General features: G+C 39.5%; 1 protein-coding gene across 4 annotated transcripts; it reads left to right on the forward strand.

Annotated features, from left to right (window-relative positions):
- The first annotated feature begins 773 nt into the window (after positions 1-773).
- Gins3 (GINS complex subunit 3) lies at positions 774-10,319 on the forward strand. Of its 4 annotated transcripts, XM_063247410.1 has the most exons (4): positions 789-1,299; positions 6,541-6,774; positions 8,534-8,792; positions 9,277-10,319. In XM_063247410.1, the coding sequence occupies exons 1-3, from the start codon at positions 1,114-1,116 to the stop codon at positions 8,762-8,764; spliced, it is 651 nt and encodes a 216-aa protein (XP_063103480.1). In that variant the 5' UTR covers positions 789-1,113; the 3' UTR covers positions 8,765-8,792; positions 9,277-10,319. The 4 variants fall into 4 exon arrangements, with proteins under 4 accessions (XP_063103481.1, XP_063103480.1, XP_003472101.1 ...); XM_063247411.1 differs by having other exon boundaries at positions 774-1,376; positions 8,534-10,319; XM_003472053.4 differs by having other exon boundaries at positions 794-1,299; positions 8,534-10,319.
- The last annotated feature ends 2,308 nt before the right edge of the window (positions 10,320-12,627 follow it).

Raw genomic sequence — 12,627 nt, forward strand, 5'->3', positions numbered from 1 at the left:
AAACATCAGTGGGCTCTGGAGTACAGGAGTGCCTCTCCAGTTGTCCCATACTGGGACCTGGGTTGGCTTACTACAGTGATTTAGGGGAGGAGAAATATTAATGTGGTTTGTGAATTAGATACAGGAAATGATTCTGGATCTGGGATTACGTCAACATAGTTGTATAACAAAGACATGTTAGCAGAGGCTAGTGTTTGCTATCTCTATGAGTTACCTAACTCTGGAGAGACAAATCCTTTTTGCATCCCTGAAGCCCCATAATGTCAAAGCATCATAAAATATAGAAGGCAATATCAGTGTTGGGGCCGAAGAGGATCCTAGTTTTGGGCCAGATTTTTCCTCCTAAATTCAGCATACCTTGGGGCTTATGGTACCAAGAAAGCTCAAAATGTGCCTATTTGAGGATTCAAGTGTAGATAGAGTATTGCATAGAGTTTTGTGAATAATATCTGATCTGAAAATGAACTCAGCAAAAGGGGTGTCTTCTTAATCAAGACTGCCTTATACTAAAATACATAAATTCCTAATTTGGATTACAGCTGGACAAGAGCAACCTGTGCCTCAACTCCAATGTAATATGGACTGCCGATTGTAGCTATATTGCGATGATGTCACAAAAGAGACACTGTCAATATAGAAGAACTGGGTGGAAGAGATATTTATTGAGGCTTGGAACAGATGGTATATAATGCGTTCATTTGAGTATCAAATGTGTTGTAAAACATTTTCAATTTCATATAAACATTTAAAGGACCAAATGAACATATTCTGGTACAAACGACACTGCAGCCCCAAAAGGGGTTCAACTTCCAGATAAAGTTCCCACCCGGAGCTGCAGGAAGAAAGAGGGGAACTTCCGGCGGACGCACCCAGCCCAGCTTTCTCCCAGGACCCCATCCACAGACTTTGTTGATTGCTTCTGCCTGGCCAATGGCGGGCCCACTCCGATCGACTGCTCGAGTCTGGCCTAGCCCAAAGCGCGGGAAAATGAGTTTCCACTCGGCCGGGCAGCCTCAGCTCGCTCGTAGACTCTGAGGATCCTGCTCAGCCTCACGCTCCTTCAGGTTCCACTCAAATCACACGAAAGGAGACGGAGGAGCTCGGGTCGCTTCCATGTCCGAGGCTTATTTCCGGGTGGAATCGGGCGCCCTGGGACCAGAGGAGAACTTTCTCTCCTTGGACGACATCTTGATGTCCCACGAGAAGCTGCCAGTGCGCACAGAGACGCCCATGCCACGCCTGGGCACCTTCTTCCCGGAGTGGGGTGCGGGCGCCGGGCCGGACCAATCGCTGCCGCAGGTGGGCCTCGGCCTCGCATTTTTAGGGTTCGGGGGTCGGCGTCCCGCAGGCCTTGACCTCATCGGGCTCCCTCCAACGTAGGTTTCTTTGGTGAAACCGCTAATTCATCTCTGTCCACTATCTTCCCCCTGCCCGTGTTGGAACGGAAACCGGCTCAGCCGAATACCTCCGGATCGGGGTTCTCTTCGCGTTTGCCTTAAGCTAACCTTGAGTTCTGTCCGCGCTCCCAGCGCTAGCGCTGGGAACTGCGAAATGCCGTGTCCGTCCCTGCGCCGCGATGACGTTCGTGCCCTCGCGAGTGGCGTGGAGGTGAAAGCTTCTCCGTCTTTGACCCCCTGAGTTCTTCCACAGCCCCGTGAGTAGGTATTGTGAATCCCACCGAAAGGTGGAGTGTCTTGGCCGGCGTCCCATGGTAAACCCTGAACTGGGATTCGAACCAAGGGCAACGTGGCTTCAATTACAAGTTTGTTCCAGGACCATCGTGTTGATTTGACCCTTGACTAATTGGCTGGTATTTGTTAGTTTCTCCACTGTAAAGTTAACCTTTGATATGCCTCTTCACGTGGTGCACTTCGGAAGGAAAGCTCACACACTGCCACACTGAAGGAGCAGGAAGTCATACACTGCATCCTGGAGGGCAAAGTGGCTACACGAAAATCTGGAATAATTGTGCATAGGAAAGCTTTATTTGCCTTTTAAATTTTACGTCGTTTTTATCTTAATAGTACACACTTGCAGTACATGATGATTACATTCATCATGGAGAGGTATATAACAGCTTCTTTTTCGTCCCATTCTCCCGCCACTCTTCCTTCATCTTTTGGTCCCCTGCCTTTTGCAAAAGTGCATACAAAATTTTTTTATGACATTTAATTTCATTCTTAAATATACGAGAATTTGTATTTTCGATGATCAGATGTTGGTATGTGGGGGAATGTTCTAGAAAGTTGACCATTTTATCAAAGTTTTCAAATGTATTATAACTTTGTTCAAAATATCCCTTTATGATCATTTCCATGTAGCATTATACTAGTATCCTGATTTTTATTTTACTTTATTGTGTGTGTGTACCAGGAATCAAACTCAGGACCTTGTGCTTGCCAGGCAGTCACTGCACCCTGAGCTGTACTCCCTGCCCTTGGTTTTTATTTTTAATTTTTGACATTAATACATTCTGCTCTTTCTTCATTAGTTTTGATAAGAGTTTGTCAATTTTATTGTTTTCTTGAAAGAACTATGGCTCAGTCCATATTCTGTTTTGTATCTTTGTTTTCTTTCTTTTTTTTTTTTTCTGACAACAGTAGATCTAAATGTATCTTTGTTTTCTAGGTCCTTAAGTTCTTAATTAATGAGTTCAAGTTTTGACTCATATTTTTCATTATTAGTGAACTCAGTATTTTCTCTTTGCCATTGTAATTTTTCCTTGATTCACGAGTTGTGATTTAGAAGACTAATGCTTCATTCCACACATTTTGGGACTTTGCTATTTATCTTTTTTGGTTTTGATCCTAGTTTAATCCTACTGTGGCCAGAAACAGTCTGAATGATCACCCAAGTTGGTAAAATTTACTTTACGCCTCTGTATAAGATCAGTTTAATCATTGTGTACACACTTGGAAAGATGCATTTTGTGGAGTCATGGTGTGCAGTAAAGTATGATACTATAGGGGCTGGGAATTTAGCTCAGTGGCATAAGTGCCTGCCTAGCAAGCGCAAGGTTGTGAATTCAATCCATGGTACCAAAAAAAACAAAGTAAAGTATGTAAGTCAGATCAAGTTTGCTTTTGTTGAGATTTTCTGTGTTCTTACTGATCTTTTTTTTTTTAACTGCTTTCTACTTAAAGTCTTCCACTATAATTATAGATTTGTCTGTTTCTCTTTGTACTTCTGTCGGTGTAATAACAGATTTATACATTTTCCTTGTGGGTATAATGACCACCTTAGTATCAAATGCCCCCCCCCTTCGTGTCTGATGATGCTTCTTCCTTTTGACTAGTGTTTGCATGACACTTTTTCTATCCTATTTTTAATTTTTCTATGTCTTTCTGTTTAAGATATATCTCTTTTAAATATCATATAGTTGTTTTGTTTTTCAGTTTGACCACTTTGGGTGCAGTTGGGGTTTTTTGTTTTGTTTTGGTATAGTTTTTTTTTTTTTGGTCCTGGGGATTGAACTCATGACCTTGCACTTGCCAGGCAAGTGCTGTGCTTCTGAGCTATATCCTTGGCCCCTACTTGGACAATTTTTAATCTGTGTATTTAATACACTTCTGTTTGATTATTCATACGCTTCTGTTTATTTTCTTTGTTTCCCATCTGTTTCAGATTTTTTTCCTTTTTTTCTTTTTTCTTTCTTTGACTCCTTTTGGATTAATCAAGTTTATTACCTATTTACCTTTTCATTTATTTAGTTATATATTCTATTTAGTAACTACGTCAACTATTACATAATATTTTTATTAATAAGAATGTTACCCAAATTAATACTTCACAGACAATATCAGGATCAGGAAACACTTTAGCTCCTCTCTCTCTTGCATTATTTTCATATAGTCTAATTTGACTCATAACACTCTAAAACATTATTATTCTGCTTGTCCACTTATTTATTCTTCACATTATGCTGTTTTCTTCTTGCATTTCCATATTTCTTTCTGGAATCATTTTCACTTTCTTTTCAGAATTTTCTTACTCAGGGTCTTCTGGTGATAAATTCTCAATTTCTGTCTGTGACAGAGGTCCCCAAGATCACCCTCACATTTGAAGATTCACTAAGAGGACTCACAGGACTCAGCATAGGGTGGGCTTCATGGTTAGGATTTGTTACAGCAACAGGATACAAAGCAGAATCAACCAAGGAAAAGGATGTATCAGATAGAAGTCTGGAGAAGACTGGGCATATAGTATAAGCCGCTTTGAGTCTAGCAGAGACGCTTGTTAAAGACTCAGTGCCCAGGTTTTATAGGGAAAGTACTCTCTGCCCAGTGCATAAAAGCAAGTGTTTATATATATCACATTGTTTCTACAAACTGTCTAGGCACAGTGAAATGCTGTAATCACTCATGAGACTGGTAGGAACTCTCCCCAAATCCAATTCCTAGATACCAGCTAAGACCACTGTCTCTCTGAAAATGTCTTTGTTTCACCTCTCCTTTTTTTAAATCCAGAATGTATTTATTAGGATGGCTTCCCACCCATCTTGACTGAGAGTATTGTGAGTGCTGCTTCCTTCAGTAGGCCTTGCTTTTCCTTCTGTAGGCTGGCAGAGGACAGTGGAGCAGCCACCACGCAAAACTACTATTTGTGCATGGCTAACAACCATGGGGAAATGTGGGTATTCTACATCCACAAAGTAGGAACTGGGGCTCTGCACCAGGGACTTCCTGTTTTCTCTTCTGGAGAGAGAGAGGTGAAGGAGATCCTTTGCAGAGACATGGTATTGTGGTATCGGTATCGTGCGGAGGGCATCACTATCGCCTAGACTTGAACTCACTGTGTAGCCTAGGCTGGCCTCAAACTCATGGCAGTCCTCTTGCACATTGGGATTACAGATGTGTGCCACCATGCCCGGCTCACTTTTGCTTTTAAAATGTCACTTCATTTCTCTTTTGTCTATTTTTGTTTTGATTTTGATTCTGTAGTTTCTGTTGAGAATTCGGCTACAACCATTCTTTAAAAGCAGCATATTCTTCCCTCCACCCAACTAACTGCTTTTATAGTTTTGGTTTTCAGCAATTTGAGTGAGATGTGCCTTACTTGTGGTTTCATTTGCATTTGTCCTACTTGTTCATTAAATCTGTGGTTTGATATGTCTTTAATTCATGGCCATTATCTCTTTAAATGTTTCTTTTACCTTAATCTATCCTCCCTGACTTCCTGGGATGTAAATTATGTATGTATTATAACCCCTCCCCATTATATTCTGTTGTGTTCTTTATTCTTTTCCATGCCTTAGTCTACACATTTTCTACTGGCTTTTTTCCAGCTTATGATATTCTCTTCATCTATGTGAAATATGGTTTGCCAGAATCTATCAACTTCTTGATTTAACTATTGTTGTTTTGTTTTGTTTTGTTTTGTTTTTGTGGTGCTGGGTATTAAACCCAGGCCCTTGCACATGCTAGGCAAGCACTCTACAACTTAGCTACATTTTGAGGTCTTCAGTTTGGCTTTTTACATTTATTTTAAAATCAGTGTCTAATTATTCTGGTATTTGGTTCCCATAATTGGGATTACTCTTTTCCCTTTTTCGAATTTTGGCCCCTAAAGTCCCAGCTGCTGCAGTGGCCCTTGAACTCAATGTTCTCCCTGCAGCTCTCTGAAGTTTGTCAGAAGCTCCTCCTATACCATCCACTCCTGCAAAGCTGCTCCCACTTATTTGCAGTTTTCCCTCATGAGATGGTTATGCTTGTGCTGCTTTCTTTAATCCAGTTATGTTGCCTTTGATATTTTTTGGAGATTTCTCTTAAGTTCCAGTCCATCATGACCCCCAGTCTTGTTTATCAGTTTTGAAAAATACAGAAACACTTGCCTTCTCTGTCTTTCTGGAGCTGCGGTGTACAACTTCTGTCTAAGCTCAGGCTGATCCTATTTTCTATCTGCTCTGGGTGGTACTTAGCACATGGCTGGCAAGTGTGTAAATAGCAAGTGTGTAATAGATATTGACCATTCAAAGAGAGTCAGAATATTTATTATTACCTCTGAGGCATCTACAATAAAGTTTTTTATTTGTGTTATAAAACTTCCCCTATGTAACATTTTTGTTGTTGGCCCTGTTTTTATTTTATAAATCTGTTTTCTCTCTCCATTCCATCATGAGCTAAGACTGTGCCCCAAATTGATCTCAGAAATTGAGAACAGAATGATGGTTACCAGAGGCTGGGGACAGTAGGAGGAGAGAGATTGGTCTAAATTAGAGTTAAGAATAAGAAGTTTTGGTGTACTGGCAAAGATAGTGGAGTAACTGTAGATAATGGTAATGAATGTATATTTTTAAAGTCTAGATTAAATGGTTATATTTTATATGTCAGTTTTTAAAAATCAAATTTAATAAATAAATAAATAAACAAAACTTTTAGTCCACATAGTTCATTTCTTCAGGTCACCACCAGGTCTCCTGAATGGAGAGTCATTCCCCTAAAGAGAAGAGAAAGTATTGAGCAGCTTATATGTTTCCTTTCTGTCACATGCATTTACTGAATATTTGTCTGCTTTTTAAATCTATATTCTTGTCTGGTGCAGGGCTCAAAACTTGAACTCCCCTTGTGGTTGGCAAAAGGACTTTTTGACAACAAGAGGCGCATTCTCTCTGTGGAACTTCCCAAGATCTACCAAGAGGGTTGGAGGACTGTGTTCAGTGCAGATGCCAATGTTGTGGACCTCCACAAATTGGGACCCTATTTCTATGGGTTTGGCTCCCAGCTCCTCCATTTTGACAGTCCAGAGAATGCAGATATATCCCAGTCACTACTGCAGGTAAGTGTTATAACTGGTGTAAAACCAGAGTCCTGCATGTGTCCTTGGAGGCAGCTGTGGCAGCCATTAGATAACACTTTTACTCAGGAAAATGTATGGTTATAAACTGAGTTTGTTGTTATTCCAGGTTAGCCTAAGAATGTGTCTGCCAATTAAAATATGTATATATACTTTAATTAAATTTATTTTTAAGTGATACTAAAAACAAACGTATACATATATTAATGAATACCACTTGATATTGCAGTACATATACACTGTATAATGTTTAAATCAAATTAAACATAACTATCTCATTTATTATTTCTTTATGGCAAAAATTTTCAAAATAGCTTTTTGAAACATACAGATCATTGTTACCTGTAGTCACCTTACTGTGCAATAGCACTCTGAACCTTCTTGCTTCTATCTAACTGTAGTTTTTAAAATACAGTTTGTCTGCTGCTCCTCATATTTGCTTGCTAAAAATTGGAATCAGCAGGAAATCCAGGCAAAGAAAAAAAGGTGATGAAAGCCCCTGCTGATCATAGGATTGTGCTGAGGGTACCTTTTGGAAATACTTCAATTATTTGATTCTTTGTTCCCTTTTTTTGGGTTAAGATGTGGCTCTGCCATGAGCTAGTTGTTTGATTTGGTCAGTCTACTACACACTGTAGACGTGAATTCTTCCCAGGAATATGGAAGGAATAACAGCATCAAAATTATAGAGTTGTGAAAACCATGTAGTTCTATTTAATACATTGAATAAGCAATAACTAATTATTTTTCAGTGTTAACTTTATTTTAACTCCTTACAATTATTTTTTATTCTGTTAACATTAGGAGAAACCACTCTTTCTGCCTCCTTGGACATAAACAGCTGAAAGGCTTTACTTCTGCAATCTTTGTTTTAAAAGTATCCTGTGCTAAAACTGACATCCTCCTTTAGGCTTCATCGTTCTTTGGCCCACCATTTACTAGTGCTGCTTTTAATGTAGGTAGTAAAGAAAAACATTGCTGTCCATTTAGAAAAAGAAAGGAAATCCATATATGGATAGTTTATAGAGACAGTTTATAAACTTGAACTCAACTTTTATGAAGCTTTTTGGCACAGAAGGTTAAAAATGAGGAAAACTTCGTACCCACCCAGGGACACAAAAAAAAAAAAAAAAAAACAAAAAAAAACCCATTTATCTTACAGTGTCCCAGAACATGTTCAAGTAGAGTCTTATGTTTTTAGTGAGCTGTATGGGTTTTTTTTTTTTTTTTTTTTTTTGCTTTCAAGTACTTTAGAGTTGTTTATGGATAAGATCACTTTCCATGAGACAGTGGAAGAAACAAAAGCAGAGGGTTGTAGTTTGTACTCAAAGCCTAGTGGTAAAATGAGGAGCTCTCATGTGTCTCCATCTTGCTCTCAAACTGAGGTAAATAGAAACTGCAGTTAAATCAGGAATCTGTTCTGGTTGAAGTTGTTACCCTGGGAATACAGACCATTATTATAACCTTTGTTGCTTGACAGTAATGGGTAATGCTTTCCAGCAAGTCTATTATGTGCGAGCCACTGCCAGGGCTTTACATAACAACCATTAGAGCCCATAACAGACCGTTTCACAGTCACGGTAACTGAGACTTGGCAGTCTTCATGGTACAGGGCACTCCGCTCTCCTCCTGAGTCCTAAGACCAAAATTCTTTCATGCCATTTAAATATTCCAAGATAAAAATGAATATGGCTTTGTTAGATGTGAGATCAACCTTGACTTTACTTACTCCCTTCTTCAGACATTTATTGGACGTTTTCGCCGCATCATGGACTCCTCTCAGAATGCTTACAATGAAGACACTTCAGCCCTGGTGGCCAGGCTGGATGAGATGGAAAGAGGCTTATTTCAAACTGGGCAAAAAGGACTGAATGACTTTCAGTGTTGGGAAAAGGGGCAGGCCTCCCAGATCACAGCTTCCAGCCTTGTTCAGAATTATAAGAAGAGAAGATTCATTGACATGGAAGACTGAAGGCCAGAAGAACACAGAATTGCTCCAGGTGGCCTTATGTCTCACGTGTCCTTGATAAAGACCTATTTGACCTTGTTTAAGACCAAATTGTGTCATGTTTCCCCGACTATAACCTGTAGCAATCTCATGTGTTGAGACCATCTTGTTGGGACAGGATGTCCTGATGCCTCTGGTTCTCTAATTGACTGGGACTGTCCTATCCTGCTAACCCACAGCCCAGGCCTTCTGACCTAAGAATACACAGTTAAAGAGAAATCAAAGTCTGTCCTAAATAAGGTTCAGTGACATACACATTCGCAATTGAGTTGGAGCTGGTATTCTTGTGTCTGGGAGTTTAGACCACCTCACATGTCCAGTGTCACTAGCTGCAAAGGACAGGTACAAAGTGGGTCACCATTGCCTGTTCACAAAATGTTCTCTTGAGCTTTTTGCCTCATGTTCCTCATGCTTAAACAAAGACTAGCACCTCCTGGTACTTGCCTGACTAACAAAGCTCTCCTATTCACCTGCAGGGAGTTACCCTAATTTCCAAAAACAGTCATCAAAAAGAGGAGCGGAGAGAATGGAAGGCAAATGCATGACATGGCAGAAAAGAGAAGAAATTACTTTTCTACTCTGAGATCAGGGCTTTTTCGATTGGAATCACATCACTGCATTCTGCCTGGAGAAGTGGTTAAATTGAGCTTGTATTTGTCTCTGCAATCTTTAGAGCATCCACACACTTATTCCATTCTGTTCTAGGAAAGCTGTCAGGGACTCACTTGGAATTGTAAAGTAGTTATTAAAGGGTGTTAACCAGCCCTTGTTACATCTGGAAATCAGAACTGGAGCCTTAAGTGAGAAACAATATGGCAAATGTTAAGTAGCTAAAAGTCTTGGTTATATATATTTTTTTTTCATTAGGAAATTCTGGAACATTATTGCATTCATAGAAGATCCCTGACCATTAATTGAAATCTATGTAAGCAAGCATAAAACTCTTCTGAAAAGAGCGAGGAGGAAACCCACGCTGAATAAGAAAGAGCATTCCTTGGGACCTGCTGGACTGTCCAGTGGGCAGTTTTGTACATACGTTGCTCCCCTCCCAACACCTCACAACTGACAAAAATTACCTCTGTTGTTGGAAATTATAGTAGGATTTGGGTTTTTGAATTACACAGGTATATTGATATAAACCTAGAATGACAGAAAATGCTTTTTAAAATGCCTGTTTTAAAATGGAATTGTTTTTACAATTTGATTTTATTACTATATAAATCATCAGCTTTGCCTATGAGTGCATTCTGTACCAGTACTATTTTTGTAACTCTTGTACTGCAGATGATCAGCAAAGCTATCAGAGGATTTTGTCTTTGATTATATTTGACAATAGTGCCCAAATAAACCCATGTTTTAGCAACTGCTCTTTTATTTATACACTACACATAAATCTGAGATGCATTCTTTGTTGGGATATGCTGTATCCTAGGAAAATGAGACTTCTGTTATTGTCCCAATATTATGTATAGTTAACATCCAAGAAACCATTTTTAGAGTAATAAAAGCATATTATTTAGCTTCTGGCATCTTTATTTTCACAGATATTTTTATATTTAAAGATAGTCCAAAAGTGGCTACTGCCATTTTTTTCTTCCTCAAAATTTTTTTCATCAGGAACTATATGCTTTTAAGGAATATGAGGGTGTGCATGTATAGAATTTATTCCATTTGAAATTTTGAATACATGTAGCTTCTGATCCACTTTAGTTACATATCTGCCTTCAAGCTTGTCAAACCATCCCCTCCTGTGCCACGCTCCCAAGTCACTTTTCTTGGATTACTGTTTGATCTCTTCAAAGAGATATTTTTCAAAAAGAGGTTAACAAATTGACTCAGACACTAACTTGCTGCTAAAATCCAGGGAGTAAACATGTGCCTTTCCTCTTAAGAACTCTGTTTCCACATAACTGTAGGCGGAAGACCTTACTGAATGCAGGTTTTTCCAGGGAGTCTGGACTGCAGGGAGTGGGACGAGCCTTGCTCTTCTCCACGAGCTCTTCCTGCTCTCCCTGACCTTTCAGCTTTGAGCAGCTCCTGGGTTAGTCCTTGAATCCCTCTTCATCTTCTTTGATATGATACTAGTAATTGAATCCATAGCCTCAGGCATGCTAGGCAAGTACTCTATGACTGAGCTACATCCTCCACCCTTTTTTATTTTGCTTTTGAGTCAGGATCTTGCTAAATTGCCCAGACTGACCTTGAATTTATGACCCTCCTGTCTGAGCCCAGTAGCTGGGTTGTAGGAATGCGTCCCCATGCCCTTTGGATCTCTGTATGCTGATGACTCCCAGATTCAAATCTCTAGCTCAGCTTTCCATCCAATTCGAGACTTTGATTCAGCCAACTATTTGGTGTTTCTATTTCAGAGAACTCCATTGTTACCCCTAGCTTATCCTTGTGACCTTTCCCATCTTCATTGATGACAATACCATCTTTTCTTGTTTATCAGGACAAAACCCTTAATATCCTTGCTGAACTTCTCTTTCTCTCCATATGTTTTGGACCAACCTTGAATTGTTTGAAGAATCTGAAAAGTTAGGCATGGTGGTGCACACCTGTAATCCCAGCACTCAGGAAACTGAGATAGAAGAATCATAAATTCCAGGCCAGCCTGGACTACTAATGAAACCCTGTCTTTAAAAACCTAAAAAAAAAAAAAAGAAAAGTCTGACCAACTATAATGTCCTTGGGTCTAGGCTCTCAACATTTTTTTTTCTGGATTGTTACAGTCACCTCCTGGCTGCCTCCTGCATTTTCACTTTCTACTCCTGCTTAAAACTCTTGTCACCAGAGCAGCCAGAGGGTTTTGTTCAGAAATCAGATTCTGTTCATTCTATGCTGAAAACCCTTATATCTGAGAGAAAAATACTATCTAGTCATCCCAGAACTATTTGCTTAAATGTCTGTTTTTACCCCAGTGATTGTGCAATCGATTGTTTTATTGCTTCTACACGGAAGGCATCTTTCTTATTTTAAATAAAAATTCTAGGGGTTGGGGATTTAGCTCAGTGGCATAAGTGCCTGCCTTGCAAGTGTGTGGTCATGAGTTCAATTCCCGGTACCGATAAAAGGAAAAGGAAAAGGAAAAAAAAAAATTCCAAGCCAGGAATGCTAATGCATACCTATAATCATTGAGGTAAGCTGAAGAAGGAAGATTGCAAGTTCAAGTCCCATCTGGGCAACTTAGCAAGATCCTGACTGTAAATTATATAGGTAGATAGGAAGGGCTGAGGTTATAGCTCAGTAGAGCACTCCAGAGTTTGATCCTCAGCATCACAAAAATACATAAAGTATCCTCTTCTCCCTAAAACAATTCTGAATGTCTTACAGAGTTTCTCATTAAGATTTCAGCCCCACTGGACCAGAGGTTTTTGAAATGCTTATCTGAAGTGGCTAAACTGGAATGTAGAAGTACTGAGCGACTCTTTCAAGGTCTGACGGAAGTCACTTCCAGGCTGGGGGTGTGACTTAGTGGTGGAGTGTTGAGCCTCAGCACTGAGAAAGGAAGTCCCATTCTAAATCTTTTCTTCCACCATCCTTCAAGAAACCCCTAGAGAGCTTTTTATATTTATGCATGAAGTAATGGTGCACAATTGTGCCAAGACTGACTGGCAAAAGAAATTCACTATGTAGAGGCCAATATGTGTTTCTCTGAAAGTATAAGTGTTTCTGGGTTTAAGAAAAAAATTATACTTTAAGAAATTCATGGGAAAAGATGTGATATACACACTTAACAGAATTATCCTAAGAACCAAAATTTCAACATTCCTTATCTAGTATACATAAAATTTCAAATACATGTAAAAACAATAAAGGCCCTGAAC

Source organism: Cavia porcellus, unplaced genomic scaffold (genome assembly GCF_034190915.1).
Source record: "Cavia porcellus strain 051 isolate PalLab524CR breed Dunkin Hartley unplaced genomic scaffold, mCavPor4.1 scaffold_4, whole genome shotgun sequence".
Taxonomy (NCBI): domain Eukaryota; kingdom Metazoa; phylum Chordata; class Mammalia; order Rodentia; family Caviidae; genus Cavia; species Cavia porcellus.